The sequence below is a fragment of the Melanostigma gelatinosum genome (assembly GCF_949748355.1).
Source record: "Melanostigma gelatinosum genome assembly, chromosome: 3".
NCBI lineage: Eukaryota > Metazoa > Chordata > Actinopteri > Perciformes > Zoarcidae > Melanostigma > Melanostigma gelatinosum.
In genome coordinates, this window is record NC_136636.1 from 9,946,122 (window position 1) to 9,963,438 (window position 17,317).

The 17,317-nt window shown below is 44.6% G+C and overlaps 1 protein-coding gene across 2 annotated transcripts in view; it reads right to left on the reverse strand.

Annotated features, from left to right (window-relative positions):
* plxna1b (plexin A1b) overlaps positions 1-17,317 on the reverse strand; it is a 158,175-nt gene that overhangs the window by 22,576 nt on the left and 118,282 nt on the right. For both annotated transcript variants that reach the window (XM_079265704.1, XM_079265705.1), the window contains exons 12-18: positions 12,579-12,730; positions 9,790-9,913; positions 9,502-9,638; positions 6,850-7,017; positions 4,218-4,311; positions 2,912-3,148; positions 944-1,087 (exon numbers count right to left, since the gene is read on the reverse strand). In XM_079265704.1, coding sequence (XP_079121830.1) covers positions 944-1,087; positions 2,912-3,148; positions 4,218-4,311; positions 6,850-7,017; positions 9,502-9,638; positions 9,790-9,913; positions 12,579-12,730 — 1,056 coding nt within the window. The remainder of the gene's footprint in view (positions 1-943; positions 1,088-2,911; positions 3,149-4,217; positions 4,312-6,849; positions 7,018-9,501; positions 9,639-9,789; positions 9,914-12,578; positions 12,731-17,317) is intronic.

Consider the following 17,317-nt stretch of genomic DNA (forward strand, 5'->3'; position numbering starts at 1 on the left):
ACAAACCAAGCTGTGTCGTGTTGAGCCAAGTGCAGGCCAAAACTCCTCAAAAGCCTTTATATCTGGGTTGGGGGAGGCAACATCTGTGCCCCCGGGCAGTCTTTGGATCCAGTGATACAAGTACACACAGTCACACACCCATCTGACTTTCAGCCATATCACATCAAAACAGTTCCGGTTTGCAGAACACATGAAGAAGAAAAAATCGTTGGGATATGGTCCCCCCCCCCCATCTTTTTTATTTCTTCTTTTATTCCATCTTCAACTGGCTTACGTCTATGAAATACCAAATGGAGGAGGGTAAAAATAGACACAGACCTCTCACGCCCACTAGCTATTTTTTGGTCTCTATTGAATATCAATACTGTTCAAATCCCAAGGTGGATGCCAGCCAAAAGAGACCGATCAAAAGCTTCTAAGACGTAAATACAGTCACAAACACTGCCAACGGTGTAAGAGACAGGATGTGTGTGTGTGTGTGTTTGTGTGCTTGCAGCTATATGAATGGGGAAGAGAAATCTAGAGTAATTAAAGATATTTATGTCTGATGGATGGGGAGGAAAGAATGAGTTGAATGAATAAAAAAGGCAGGAAGTGGATTGACATAAAGAGGGGGGATGAATAGCACAGCGGAAACCGCACTGAGAACAGGAGCTACAGAAGAAGATGGGCTGAGCGGCTGAAAGAAATGTGAAAGACAGATGCTCCAGAGGTGGCAAGGAGAGAAATCAAGTGGGATGACGAAATAGCAGGTACTGAAGATAGTAAAATTGAACTTGGGAGATGGATGATGATCTTTTTCAGGTTTGAATCCAAACACTTTGCCCTGGATGGCCCCATGCTCTGCCCCGTGGGTGACAAATCAAGTTAACTTAAGAAAGAAAGACACTCACATGAGGGGAGGACATTCAGTAATGTAAACAAATATGAACGTTTTACTCACAGTGACTTTGTGTTCTCCGGTCAGGTTGGGCCATTCACACAGCAGCTGGCTCTCAGACAGGGTGAGAACGCAGGGCGTCTCCCCGATCAGCACCGTGTAGTTCAGCTTCGCGTTTCCTGGGGCGGCGGGAATTAGGTTACGGCCCTGGAAACAGACACACGCACACAAACTTCGGTTACTTACATAAGATCTAAGTCTGAGGTGGTCCACACAAATAGAATAATAATTACAGAGAATGAATGGAAACTGATTCACTGACTGTGATTTATGCTGCCAAAAATCCCCCATACTTGTTTCTGATTGACTGGCAAGTGTCCGCCAGGTGTTCAGCCACAGCGCTTATAAGTGTGCAAGGTACTTTAAACTGCAGGTAGCCATAGCAACTGTGCCGCTGCACAGAACTGACCGATCAGCCATCAAAATATGAGAAACCTGTGTACATTCTATGTCTTTGATATTGCTCTAGAGGTAAAAATGTAACCTGAAATACATTTAGCCAACAAGAAATTCGATCATTTGATCATGATCTGGTGGATAAGGGCTGGCACAAGCATGAATGCAGGCCAAAGACTTTAAAAATGTGTTGGGAAGTACAATAAATACATCTCTTCTCCTCTGCTGCCTCTACCTACCCCTCCTCATCCTAACTCACTGTGCTTAGCAGAGTGTGCAACTGCGCTACCGCGCTAATAATTGCTTTAAAATCTCGATGAGCATCTAATTCCTCCGCAATTACTTAATAGGATGCCGTTCCTGTGCTGCTTATTATTGCAATTCTTTACACGGAGCACGTGGGGGCAATCAGAGCTTTTCTTTCTGGAATTAGATGTAAAGTTACAGGGGAGGAAGGCACGAGTCTTCACTTCTAAAACTCCACCCACAAGGCTTCAGTTCTCCATGAAACTGCATGATCATTTTCTCTCACGCTCATGCGCCTTTGAAGTTCAACGGGGAGAGGTGAAATGACATAAAGACAGAGCGGGGGTGGGTGGTGCAAAGCATTTCTAAAGGCGCTCTGGATTCAAATGCGTACTGCTTCTATGGCTCAGAGTAAACATGGCTATGAAGTCTCCCTTCAGAAGTTATCTGATAAAAATCTGAGCAGGTGGCATAGGAACGCGTGGGTCCACTTTATAAACATTACTTTCCTTTGCACCTGATATTAAAGGAGGCGTTATGGAAGAGACTTCTTTTTTTTTTTCTTAAAGGTCTCCAAACCCCAATGGAGAAAGTAGGCGAAGAAATAACATCTTTCAAGGTTGAGGCACATCTGACAGACGGCTGTGTTGAAAGAAAACTCAAAGAACGAGGAAGAATGTCGCCAACGTTCTGTACAGGAATGTTTCCAGCAAACGCTTTCCAATTCCTGTCAGCCTGTTATCAGTGGTGTGGATGCTGACTGGGAGGTCGCTGCAGCATTTTCTAAATTAATTACTTGTTAGGTTGAGCTTTTTTAAAGTTGCTTACAAATACTCAACATCACTGGTGCGCTGCTCTCGGCTTCCACTGCTCTACGAGTCTGTCAACTGAGCTTTTGTCCTGGAGTCCTCGTGAGTTTTAAGACATTTATCCCACACCTTTACAGAGTAACCTTCGATGAAAAGCTTTGATGCAAAACCACCACAAACTCCAACCTGACATCATTTCCTCAAAACGTACGGATCATTCCCCCCCCCCATGCCTGGTCTACTGTGAAAGGAGAGAGGACAGACATCAGAAATAAAATGTGAAAGGTGACGCAAGAAAGGAGACAGAATGCAACACAAAACAGAAAAGATGTTCGGAAGACACAGAGAGGAGAAAGGTAGAGACAGAGGAAGAAGACGTGAGAGTGGAAATTGATGAAAAAGAAGATAGATAGAAAAGTCAAGAGAAGAACAAAAAGAGAAAGGCTGTGATGGATGTAAAGCAAAACTAGATAGAGACGAGGCCAAAACAGATCAATGCTAAGAGCACAAGGCTATTTACCTTGAGTATGAGTGGTGAGCTGGGCTTCAGCTCCAGCATGCCCGAGGGGCTCAGAGGTTCGAACACGGGGTCCGGGTGGTAGCTGAAAGTCTCGTTTACCACCAGCACGGCGCGCACGTCGTCCATGACGAAGCCGATCTCTTCAGGACGGCTGCCCGACTCCGAGAAGCCTTTGTCAGATCCGGCCACAGAGGGCGCCAGACACACCATCACGGTGTTGTTGACGACCGTGCAGTTCTGGAGAAGGAGAGAGAACATACAGGAAAAAAAGGAAAAGTGAAAAAAGGAAGGCGGGAACGAGAACATGGGAGAGAATATGCTGAAATGAGTTTGACAAGGTGATTTCCCTTTTTTTATCAGACAACGTTTCAACCGTGTTTACACTGTTTGCAGTATTGGCAAGAAATGTAAACAAAGTACATTTTCAAATAAGAACTCAAAAGATTGTGTCCACCAATACATAATCAAAAACACATAACGGCTGAAACAGGGTCATGCGATACGAGTGATTAAACGTCTCCGCAATGACATAATGAGGAAGAGGCGGGCTTAATAACATCAGTGTTGTAATCAGTGTTGATATTATCTGGAAATCCCCTGTGGGGTTCGACACTTAAATCAGTCACCGAAGAACAAATTAGACCGTAATGACTCACAGAAAAAAACCGGAGAGGTCAGCCAGTAGCAGTTTACAATGACACAGCACGGCTAGAGAGATCTCTGAATCGTTTCACAGCGTGTTACAGCCTTACATTATGTTCTATATGTCACATTATTAACACTCGCACACAAAAGGGTGTGTCAAATCACAAAGGCACGGAACACAACTGTGTTTATAGGTCAGCAGAAACATTAACCAAGCTGAATAAAAATGACTGCAGAGAGGTTGACAAAGGAAACGGAAGGGATATTTTTACTTTCAGCCAAGAGCGGGAGAAAGGTTAGCTAAGCCCCGTGGTGCCAGGTGAAGAGGGGGGGATTTGCCAGAGCCGCTTTATTGCTGGTTGACATTTCAAAGGTTAAACTGCTAAAAGGAAATTCAACATCAAAAACAAACAGAAAATGGGCCCTTGGCTGGTTGACCGACGGGTCAGGTGTGTGCGTCCGTGTCCCAGGAGTGTGTGCATGGCCTGAAAATGAGTTTTCCACAGAGAGGGAGACAGCAGAGGCAGTGGGTGAGGGAGAGAGAGAGACACCTGTGTGTCTATATTGGTCTCACTCCGTCTCACTTGCCAAGTCAAGTCACTGCTTTTTTTTTGTTTTGTCAATAAAAACTGTGTGTGGGTGCCTGGATCCGACCACTTACATTTTCGGACTTGGCAGCTCCATACTTGGCTCTCATTTTGGGCTCCTTGATGGTGGCCAGATTGGTCCCAGTTATGGTCAACATGGTTCCTCCACTAAAAGAGAAATGGCAACACTTGTTGTAAAGACATCAGGACAAACACGATTATACCATAGTACTTGGGAAAATGAAAGCAATTCCATGTGCACTTGTGTGTGTGTCACACATCCATGCACCTCCTGCTGAACTGTCTCAGTCTTGCAGGGTCCGAGTGCATTCACTTATTCAGCCAGCCTATCAGTCGAAGAGGCCCCTCCAGTAAGCGACATACCATTAATGCTCGCTCCTGCTACAACCTTCCGCCTGCTTATTCACAGGAGCCCATTTTCAGGTAATGATAGCGACGCTAAAGCCCTTGGATGAATGTTAAAAGCGGCTTTAAACCGATATGGAGGCTGGAGGGAAGAATGAGCGAATATGTAGCATCACTCCTGAGAGCCAAAGCTTTTGGCCTCTCCTCCGCACCTCTTGAAAGCCAGGGGAGATATTTCCACAGCGTATGAAAGTTGCACTGCAGTATTTCTAAGCATGAGACAAATGATACGCTGGCTGGTATATTGCTAGGTTTCATACAGGCAATGATACACCAAAAAAAAAGTGTATTCTGTGTCATTATTCAAGTGCTGTAAAGCCTTGGAAGAAAGCTCTTCTATGTGAATATCAACCATTTCAGAGGCTCTGGCGTTTCTTCTCTCTGAGCAGTGGCAGCTGAGGACTTGTGATCTACTCAGCCAACATAACATCCATTCCATGATGGAACGAGAGCATCCTTAAATGTAAAGATACACGGACACAGTTCCCACAAGACAAAGCATCCACATCCAGGGGGTTGGCCAGATGGAGCCGGTATCTAAAGCCAGTCCCAGGCCTGGCAGATGTCGAAGTGGTGAATATAGAGTCTGGTGTGAAAAGTGAGCAGACAAAAGGAGAATTACATTCAGTTACAGCTTTGTTGGCGGGATAAGATAGAGCTGTGACCATGTAGAGGAAACTGTGAACAAGAAGCTCAAGATCAGTAAAAATCTGCTTGGTATCAATATGTAGCAACTCTCAACAGAGTAGTTCTGTGAGAAGATAAGAATCCTTTCCACACACACACACAGTGTACACTTTAATGGTGCACTGAGTGAACTGTACTACACTGTGTAAACAAAGTGGTGTGTCACGCAATGTTCACAGCGCCATGCGTGTCCGTCGTCACCTCAAAAGCCTCTTCCTGAAGGGAGGGGAACAAGTCTGAGTCATGTCAGATTCGTGTTTTGGACGAGGGAGGCTCAGCGCCGTTTGAAATCGCCCGTCAAACGGGTCACGAAAGGGGACGCGGTGACAAAATAGCTCGGTAAATAAAAGCGTGATTGGCCTGGAGAACAATGCACCTCCTCCTCTGGGAGCGCTGAGTGAAACACCAAACACAAGCCCAGTGCCGAGGTTATTTCCCCCCCCTGAGGTTGGAACCAACGCTTTCATTCTCCTTTCCCCGTGCCAACCCTCGACTACTTTATTCATGCCATTCCAAATGAGACTTCTCATCCGCTCACACCTCTTTTGCGTGACAAGAGACTTTTTCTCCCTGCAGAGTTTTAAACGCGGCGCCCATTTTCACCTCAACCACCTGCGGTGATGCAGAAGAAGTGGATTGTGAGACTGTTTGAATGGACAATGTGTCCGGTGGAAAAATTGAATGTGGGCTCTCCTAAGAGGTGATACTCCGAAATAAAAACCTGGAAGATACTGTATAGAGTTGCTCTAATTACAAAACAAGAAATATGTATAAAAAAAACTCACATGTTCCTGGAATTATACTTTTGAAGTAAATGAGACAGTCAACAGTGTGTGTGTGTGTGTGTGTGCTGGCTTCATTTCTGAGTAGAAGAGTTTCTAGGTCATGCAAGTGAGTCCATTAGCACTTGGTAGCTCCAAGCTTTTTTATTTTTCCCTCCACAACACAGCTTGTGTATGCACAAGAAGTCTTCCCGTGGGTATGTAGTCTCATTGCAATAAGTCAAGTAATATTTACAGATACATCTCTGCTGCAACTCATCAACTGTAGCAGTGCACTGCTTCAGGAGCCTCCTTTACTGCTGCGCCTGCTCTCAAAGATTTACTTTTGAAACGAAAAACAGTGTGAAAATGGAGAAGAATGTCAGTTTTTGTCTTTCAGACCCAGCCGGGGAATATGCTGGCAGAATATTACAGAGAGTTCATATTTCAGTTTAGTCGACTATGCTCCTTGGAAAAAGGCATTAATGGTTAGCACATCCACCAGCAGGTATTAATAATGTATTGACGCATTTGTATCTGTTCTATAGATGTACATCAAGCAGAATTGCAGATCAAAATCTGTGTTGATGTGAACTGTAGGTAATGAAATAATCATGACATTTTGCATGAGCTTAAAAAATATACCAATTTATGCCGATATTGCCCAGTTTGCAAACCCTTCCTTGACATGCGCAATGCATGAAAAAGCGAGAATCAACCAATCATGCAGTCTTGGGTTTTGAGAACACAGAAAATCCTTGACGTTCATACAAAAAGTACATTTTTGCTGCAACCGGAGTCGCGGAGGGAAAAGCCCTTATTGCGTCCTCACCTGGCGATACTCCAGTCGGGCTCGATCTTGAGGATGGTGGGATCGTCAGAGTAGTTGAACTTGACCTCTGGGTTCCTCAGCTCAGCAGAGTTGATGTCCACCATGACCGGGGTGGTACCCGAGGTTTGCCCCGCCGGAGTCACGCACACTATCTCCTTGTTGCTCCGCCTAGAACGGCAGGAGATGAAGTTGGGAGGGCAGGAGACAATACAAAGAGATGTTTCATAAAAAGGTTGCGGATGGCCTCTCTTAAAGTGGACTTTTGAGTATTTGGGAGCTGAAAAAAAGTCCTTATTATACCCCTTAAATAACTCATACATTATTTATCAGATGCGACAAAAAACACTTTCAGTCTGTCCAGCCGTGGCTTCATCAGCCTGAATCACAGAATGATGCATTTCAAAGCTCTCTCCCTTTCTCTCTCTCTCTCTCTCTGTCCTTCCCTCCTGCGCCTTCTCTGGCTGATAGATCTGAAGTGGCAGATCAGGCTGGTCGTCTCTCTGTGTGATGTAACTCCCTTCGTGGCAGACAGGCAGCCAGCTGTGACCTGCTGGGAAACTTTGTACCGCTGCCAGAAACTTTGTGCTCCACTCCAGTGGCTCATTCCCCCCCGTCCCCTACCCCTGACAGGGGGACACGCTGCTGACCGAGCGGCGGGACGGGATAGCTCCCTGTGAGACAGCAGTGTGTTGAGCAGGTGTGCTTTGACTGTTTGGAAGTATGGATTTGCATATAAATACAGTGCGCAGGTAGAAGATTAAACATTGTGCGAGTATGTGTTTTGTGTCAGTCGTCGTCTGCTAACATCCTACAGAGCACCGCAAGTGTGAGCAAATGGGGTGTGTGCATTGCGCAGGCATGATGGCAGGCGGCGCAGTGTGAAACTTTGAACAGGAGTAGAACAAGCTGAGCCGTACACAAATCCTCCCCCGTTATCTGCTGTGAAAGTGAAATCCACAGAAAGACAGGAGATGATGGAGAAGATGAAAGAGTGGAAACCCATTCTATCCCCGCGGCTTGCGACGGGGTGGGGTCGGGTTTGGATAAACGAGTGAAAAACGGTGAAAGAAAGCAAAGAATCGGGGGAATCGGGCGTCTTTGTCGGACACATCCCCGCCGTCTCCCGGGAGGCGATTTCGACAGCGTCCTCAGACTGAAACAGGACTGAAGATAGGAGGAAAAAAATGAAGGATATGAAAGAAAAAAAACATCACACACATTCCGCTATAGTGCTGCGTTTCCACGGCAACCAGTCTCACAACAGCGTGGCTGCCGAGAGCGTCTGCGGCGCCGCGTACGTATTTTCAAGGTTGCGGCCGCACAAAGGAAAGCCAAGAGGGCGATATACAGAAAGAAAGAAAAGAGAAGGAAAGAAATGGGGTTGCAGGCGGAGATAAGAGGACGAGTGACTTGGGGTAAATAGGTTTTGATTAAAGCGGAGGCCCCACTGAATACAAAGACGCATTAAAAGAGATGGACTCAACTAGTTCATTACTTTGGCCATAAAGGTTATTGCTGCTCAGCGAATGAAAGGCCAAGACTATTATGTTCACCTTTCTCGGGATGTGCTTCAAGAGCTTTAAATTGGCCTTTACTTTTTCTTTTGATACGATATAAAAAGAACTTGATCGGTCCAAGCTCATTAGTTTAACCTGTCACTTGTTGCCCGAGAGAAGGGAACCACTATAATAAAAACACCAGTGTTAGAGCAGTTTGTTCTAAAAGAGAAACAAGAACTGGACTAGTGCCTCAGCAACAATCTCTTGCAGATTGAGTGACAATGTACGATAACAGTGATGAGCAGATTATTCTGAAAAACTAAAAGTTTTAATCTTTTTTTTGTTTTCAAAGTATTTCAAACACGAGTTTAAAGCTGGAAAAATACGAGTTTCCAATTACATGCAACACTATATCGTTCCTTCCAAACTATAGTCATATCTCTGTCAAAATGTGGGCCATGCACTTAAGTCACTCACAGCACAACTGAACAATGATATCAGCTTCCCAGAGAAAGGCTACACTGTCATTCTCACAATTGCTGTGAATTACAGTACTGCAGGTCTTCTTCTTACCAGTAGCATTTTTTCAGACCTTCTGCAAATCAAAAGGCAGCAACCAGGAAAAAAAAAGAAAAGGTGATTTTCTTTTATTAAAACAGGGAATAACTATAATTATCAAAACACAGGAAAAAGGGAAAGATGGCCGAAGTAAAAGACAGGTGGGGAAATGATGAGAACTTGTAATGATCTTCTGAGGAGCATAAGCCAAAAAGAAAACTTCTGACATCTTTCTGACATGAACATTGTTCTCTACTTTTTGGAGAGCTTTCATCAATATAGTTCCTGCCTCCAGAATACCGCACTGGAAGTTTAAGCTGAAATCTGCCTCTATCAATACTAGAGCTGGGTATCAGTACTCAATGCCTTCAAGGTATAAGACCATAAGTTCATGCAACGGAACTGGATATCGAATGAAGTAGAAAACAAATACTTTTATGTGGCAATACTTACTATATATTCATTCCAAGTCAATGTATTCATCTTTTGATGTGAAGAAAACATGTGCATACGAGTTGTAAATCAAACATAACACTGGGTTTGTCATCAAGTATGAGCTCACAATTCAAATGATGTTAAAATCGGATTCACACACCTCTCGAAGCGACAGGGGTGAAGTCCTATTTTCACCGCTACATCACTGCCTGCATTGAGATGACTGCCTTCAATGGTGATCCGTGTTCCTCCGGACAGCGGCCCAGTGGACGGAAGGACACGGTTAAAGTACGGAGACTACGGAGGGACACAGGCAGAGGACAGGTGGATAAATAATGGCTGCAGAGCTTCAACAGAGATGTTCAAATACAGTCTCAAAATCATCCCCCCCCCCCCCAAAAAAAGATTTATCTGAGCTGTAACTTTGTAGCAACGCTCGTACACTTACCACAAACGTGAAGGCCTTGGTGGACACTGCTTTGTAGTCGGGGTGAATGCAATCCCTAACGCACACTTCTACCTGAGCCTCCTGCACCCTGTAACCTGTTGCATCGTTCAGTCGACACACAATCCTGAAAAAGCAGAACACAGAGGTGGAAAGATGAGTTCCAAGTCAGAAATAAGTACCAATAGTTCATGATAAACCGTTTCTGAAGCCACATTCATAGAAATAACAAAAAGGCAGAGCAAATCTACTGGAAGGAATCTGCAGTGCTAAGACAGGGTGGAGTTTTCTGTGCGCGTGTTCATGTGTGCGTGTCTGCATTAGGGCGTGCTATAGAACTAGAAGCCTCGTACTTGGCCCTGGGTGCTGGCTGAACAAATGAAAATCCACTGGAGAAATGATTGAATGAGGGGACGAGTGGCAGTGTCGCCCGCGGGGAGAACACACACGCACACACACTTACTCCATGTTTCACCCACTGGAGACACACTTGACTGTTAATTAGCCAGAAAGAACGAATGAGACAGAGAGAAAGGGCAATAGTGCAGAGGAGAGAGGGAGGAAGAGAAGGAGAGAGAGCGTAAGAAAGAGAGGGGGGGGGGGGGGTTAAAGTGGGAGAAGCTGATTAATTGAACAAGCTCATATCCTACACATCTCCTCAGCTTCCCTCCCTCCCTGAGATGAGTTATTAACTCTCCTGCTTCCCATCCTCTCCGCAGGTGACCATGGCAACTGCGGCGACAATGAATTTCACATTCCGATGCCGTGTGTTTCCATTGTTTTTATTTCCCCCTTTCATTTATTCCCAGGTCTCCCACTATGACAGGGGCCGTCATTAAAATGCTGGACAGCTTCTCAGTCAGAAACTGCGGCTTCGCTTGCCTCATTACTGCACAGATGACAGGTGGCTACATTGAGCTGTTATTACGCGGTTAGAGAGACAGAAAGTTCACGGTGCATTTGTAACGACGACAACATTATAAATTATACCTTCCTCAATCAAATAACTGAGGTGGAATGTGGTGGTAAAACATTAAACACATGCCAAATTGGCACACAGAAACTACTCATAAAACAATAAAAAAGAGGTTATAGCGGGTTGTTTCTCTCTGCACTACTGGCTGTCATTTACTTTTCTCAATGTGGAATCAAATCCATCTGGTGAATATTTAATGACCGAGGTGAACGACAAGCCTACGAATTCTAATAAGGACCAGGAGTGCTGCATTTACTTGCAATTTCAATTTAAACGCCAGTCACAAAGACAGGGGATGTGCGAATATACGAAGTACAAGTGCCAGCTGGGAGAAGAAGACAGCCAGAGCGAGAACACGCGTGTCTACATTTTGCCCAACAGTCAGCGCACCTCCTTCTCTCTCTCCCCACCAGCTGACCTCTGACCCGTGCTGTCAGTCCCGTTACCCTGGCCTGTCTCCCGTGCTGCAGATCAGATAGGGTCACGGGAATGACGAGAGAAACCGGGCCACTAATGGCACCGTATGGCTAACATCACGTTTAATTAGCATGACAGCCTCACTGCAGGCCGCGCCCTCCTCCTTCTCCTCCTCCTCCTCCTGCGGTTGCTATGGCAACAGGCCAATGCTGCGTTGTGAGGTTGATGGGGTTAAATGTAGACACCTTGGTGATTTGGATGTGAAAAAGTTAACACAGAATCCCCGAATGTTAATCCACAGCTACACAGGCGAGGGTGAAAATGGTCTGTTCTGTGTGAATACGATATAAAGGCTGACATGTCATGTGCTGGTGAGAGCTGCAGATCTCTCTCTTGTCCTGGCTGTCAAATGATCAAAGTCACATTTCTTGGTTCCCTTCTTGGCGAGGGGGCAGAGAGAAAACTAAATCTGCTGGGACTCGGCTGCAAAACTCCGCAAATGGAGCATTTGTGTACAAATGACAGCTACATAGTTGGTAATGGAATATTCAGGACAGCTCCGGCTGTGATGAGCTTCCCCCCGATGTTGCCTCGTCCTAAATTGTATTTTCTCTGCTTCTGGATGAATTCAACATAAATTAAAGGAGTGTGACTCATCATGTAGTTTCACAGAAGGCCCAGATCTTTCTGGGTATAAAAGTGCAGTGCCAGCGTCACACTGGCGGTGGTTTACGGTGATTTTTACGTTTATAATGAAATTAAATTCATGATTCCCATGATATTACTGAAGAAAAATATTGCGATGAGGCAACGTGTTTTAGGTTAAAACAAAGAGTTCAGTCACACTCAACAAGGAGCTATGAATGTTTACTACATTTCTCAGAATGAACTAGTTCATCCGCGGCACCCGGCGTGATTCAGATTTTCCCAGAAAGCAGTAAACATAATTTAATCAGTGGGAGTGTTCACATGACAAGCTTTCATCTGTGGAGTTTTTAGAAGACATGTACCACCCACTTCAAATTAAATTTCTCTCAGAACGGGCCAAATGAATTGTTGGTTACATCAGGTAATGCGATTCAGATTGAGCTATTATTCTGAGTATTAGTGATACGAAAGGTTCCACGTTAACTCAGCTGCTGTGAGATTTACATGCACAAGAAAAGCAGTACCAAGCACAGCAGGAGGCTGCTCGCAGATAATTGGTTTTGTTTGAAAGAGGAGAATAACCAGCGGAGTTTTTACTGACACAGAGGTCTGAGAGAGAGTTGCAGTGTTGTGCTTAGCACTCAGTGTCACATCAATATTGGACAAAGACGTCCATGGGAGTGGAGAGTCTCAGAAACAATGAGCCTGAGAGTGAGGGGTGGAAGTGAAGACAAAGGTCGTGTCAACGTACTGCTCAGCACTGATGTACTGGTCCTCCTGAGGGTTGCAGGCCACCTTGCCGATGCGGACTCCGCTCTGGATGTCTTTGAACTGCAGACCCAGGTTCTCGCCCGTGATGGTCAGCATGGTCCCTCCCTGCCTGGGCCCCGTCTCTGGCGTCAACTGGTTGGAAGAACAAATGAGAGGACATGTGTTAGCCGGAACAACACATGGGACAATTGATTTAACCCAAAGCAGTACATCATAGACGATATATTGTATGTCAGCATGAATGACAGTTCACTTAAGTCATTATGGTCATCTCTCATTCTTAATAAATCTAATACTTAAGTTGCTTCCTCATTAAGTTAGAGGAAAAATGACCTTGGATCCATTATGTCCACCTCAACTCAGTCAAACATTCACAACCCGCCAACTCACACACTTAACCTGGACCCACCCATCAAGCCCTCACTTACATCTCTCATTTAACCTTGTGACGATTAATCTACAGAACACAATTACCGCACACAGCGACCTCTGCTCCCTGACTTCCCCCTAGAGGTCTGCAAAAGGTGTGCGGTGGTGCTAATGGCTACCCGAGGCTAGCGTAGTCGCTAATCACGGCCCATTCATCCAGCCCACGACGCAGACAACGGCCCCTCTGGTAATCAGTCATTGCTAGCATAATTAGGGCTCCAGCTAATTGGATAAGAACCTGGTGGGGTCTTTTGTCGCAGCAGGGTGGGAGGCGGGTGAAGAGGACGAAACGCTGATGGTTGGGTGTCGTGGGGGTGCGGTAAGGTCACCCTTTGACCTGCCTTGCCGTAAAGGAAAGCTACAATGGATGATCCCTGATTAAGTTCCCAGAAGCCAGATATTTCCCCTATAAGTATGAAGCCCCAAATAACAATACGATATCCACATATTATCAGGTTTGTGTAGAATAGATAGCACACAAGAACAGAGAGGGGGGCTAAGTGGCAGAAACCACATGCATATTTTAAAACAGTTGGTTCGATTTGTATTTTTGTTGGCCAGTGCTAATGCTTGCAACAGTTTCGAAAAGAGTCGAAAAGACAAATTAATTTGTGTGCTGTTGCAAAATTGGTTGTGCTGCCAGCTTGGTGACATCGGGACTAGTTGGTTAATTCGTCACACTTGGCCAAAGTTGAACTTTACTCCAGAGCACCATGTAAATTGACTGGACCTCTATTGGCAAACCCACTGGCAGCATCAATGCAAGAGAAATGATGTCGGTTGTAAATAATGGTGTGACTGTGCTTCATGAGAAATGCATTTGGCTGTTTCAACGTAAAAAAAGAGATGAGAACACAAATGCGGAACAGGTTAAAACAGGGATGAAGAATGAACTGGTGACGAAGCTTATGGTATACCATAATACCACTCTCACGTATGTACAGTAAACATGAAGCTACCGGCAAGCAGACGGTTAACTTGGCCTTCTAGCATGTGTAACTTCATAAAATATTTACTGTTCAAACATAAGATAATAAGATAGCAATCTTCTTCTCTAGCTCTCTGCAAGAAAGAGAATAAGTGACTTTCCAAACTATTTCTTTAAGTGCATCTACTGCCTCACATATAAATTCTAAACAACTCTATTTCCCCGCCTGGTACCCGACAATGATCCCCAGTCTAGCATCATTATAGAAAAGGTGGCGGACTAGTAAAAGCCACAGGTGTTCAAGACACCATTAACAGAAACACACAATGGGAACAAAGCCCAGTGTCATGCAGGCCAGAACTGAAATGCCACAGTGATACAATTAAGGAGTGTTTCCCATCTTAGAGCAGCAAGGCTTCTGATGAACATCCCTCCTCCTTCCCTTGCCCTCTTCCTCTTCTTCTCCGGACTTCTGTCTTCTTAATTCACTCGCTGTCTCTTTGACAATGTGCCTGACTGCTTATGTTTTAGCTGGAGAAAAAAAAGAGTGAGTGGCACACAGTTGTGCACCAGTCAGAATCTTCAGATATGGTAATCGAATCTCTGTCTCTATAAGCACTGGCTTATCAAAACACAAAAGTTGTTACATCACCAACTAACCAACACAAACAAAAAGCCCTTTTTGATAAAAGCCACCAGCCTAAACACTCGCTCCATTCTCTTCTCGCAGTCGCGGCGCTCCACACTCATTCAAATTCCCTTTTTTCCTCTTGGTCTCCGACTTGTCCCGTTGTGTCGGAGGCTTTGTGTGAGGCCTATTGTGGCCGGCTGAGCGGCAGTGCACAGATAGCATCTGCTAGTTGTAGGAAGAGGAGGAGGAAGGGGGGAAGCAGGGGACACAGAGAGAGAGAGAGAGCGAGAGAGCGAGAGGATATGAACATGGCCTGAGGTCGATCTGAGAGACTCGGAAAAACAAAAAGTCGCAAACAAATCGATGGAGGTAATGAAATGAGTAATGACAAGGATAGTATAGTCTCTGCCACTAAATGTTTACAAGTCAATAATTATATGATTGAAGATGTAAATCCGCACAAACATGCAGAACAAAACTGTGACCGAAGTCAGAATCAAACTGGAGTCAATTATATTCCTGTAGCTGAGATGTTCAGATAAAAAGCTAAATTTAGACGTCATATTAGCAGATATACAGTTTAAATATAAGTATTTACTCAGCACTGGTTTGTTTCATTATTTCTGTGAGACCTATTGTTTTGGTCTAAAACACGAGCGACAAATCACAGAGGCCTGGTCAATACAGAGCTCTAAAGAGAATCTCTCTTGACACTGGCTGACAGGAGGAGGAAATGAAGAGGGGAAGCTGAAAGAAGGACAGGATAGATGAAGGACGATGAAAAGGGAAGGAGAAGAAGGACAGGAAGGGAAAGTGAAAAGGAGCGAGGTTTGATAAAGTTAAGGAAATGTAAAACAGTTGAACATGGGAATGAGGGACAGAGGTTACAAGGAAGAAAAGAAAGTGACAAGAAAATCAAGCGGCAGAGAGAGACAAAGAAGTCGGGCAAAGGCCAATATTGCAGCTTAACCCATGAAGGAGAAATCTTTGGCCTTTTGCAAGTACCTAAGCTGTGAAACGAGACAAAGACTCGCACACCGACACGACTCCATGCAATATCAGACAGATTTTAGGGCACACAAAAACACTTTTTTCATACACAAAAGATCACAAAGAAGCAAAGAACAGAGCACAGAAGTGTGCCACATGCTTAAACACTGAAAAGCACACGCACACGCACCCACACACATCGGCTGTGTTGTTTTAATTGGTTTCTAAGGGCTAGACGTAATGCTCTTCCTGTCCCCTAGGAGAAGGCAGGCAGGAGATGATGGATGATGGAGGGCCAGGCAGCATCCAAGGCCACTACTAGGACATTGCTGCACTACACTGGGAGACAGCGCCAGACCGTGTGTGTGTGTGTGTGTGTGCGTGTGTGTGTGTGTGTGTGTGTGTGTGTTTGTCACTGTCTGTGTGGCTGTGAATGTGATTTTGAGGATACCATACAAGGCAAGACAAGTTTATTTGTATAGCACATTTCAACAACAAGGTAATTCAAAGTGCTTCACATAAAACATCAAAACATCAAAAGAAAAGGAGATTTAAAAACAATTAAGAACAGTCATTGCATTAAAACATAAAAAAAATAAAAAAAACAGTGTAAGAAATAAAATTCAGTAGTAAAATGCAGAAATGCAGGAAATTGATTCATATATGAATTGAATGTGGTTCAATTAAAGGCAGCAGCAAACAGAAAAGTCTTCAATCTTGATTTAAATGAGCTGAGGGTCTCAGCAGACCTGCAGCTTTCTGGGACTTTGTTCCAGATATGTGGAGCAGAAAAACTGAACGCTGCTTCTCCATGTTTAGTTCTGACTCTGGGAACAGAAAGTAGACCGGTCCCAGACGACCTGAGGGGTCGGGATGGTTCATAAGGTAGCAGCAGATCAGAGATGTATTTTGGTCCCAAACCATTCAGTGCTTTGTAAACCAACAGCAGGATTTTAAAGTAAATTCTTTGTTGGACAGGAAGCCAGTGCAAAGACATCAGAACTGGAGTGATGTGATCCACCCTCCTGGTCTTAGTGAGGACTCGAGCTGCAGCGTTCTGAATCAGCTGCAGCTTTCTGACGGATTTTTTACAGAGACCTGTAAACACACCGTTATAGTAGTCCAGTCTGCTGAAGATAAATGCGTGGACAAGTTTTTCCAAATCCTGTTGCGACATAAGTCCTCTAATCCTTGATATACAAGCCACACATTGTAGCTCCATGTTTATCTCTGATTTTAAACATTTCATATCTGAATCTTTCAAAGAGTGTGTGGGAACCGGAGTGTTTTCTGCTTTTGCGGGTGTTTGTGTATGCTTTCACAAACACACAAACTGTGTGTCTGCTTGTGTTGTGAAAGGAGAACTAATTAATCTCAGTGCACAATGTCAGTGTAGGGAGAAAAAAATGCAGCCCAATAAAAATAGCACTTCAACAGCCTCACAGCTAAATTCTTGGACTAAAACCAATCATTTAGAGCCTAAAACATCAATTGCCGTGTTTGGAAAACAGCGCTTAGGTGCCAGAGTCATTAGTGGAACGGTACCCAACTGCACACTATTGAACAACGTCAAATGGGCAATAGCACACTTGCAAATGACACCAAACGGGTTCAACGCTTGCTGCTTTGAAAGCTCTGGATAGCTGTGTGTATGTGTGTATGTGTATAATATAATAGTATGTGTACAACAGTTGTGCTGCAAAAATGAACCAAGCAGCCTGAATAAACCAAAAAAGATGTT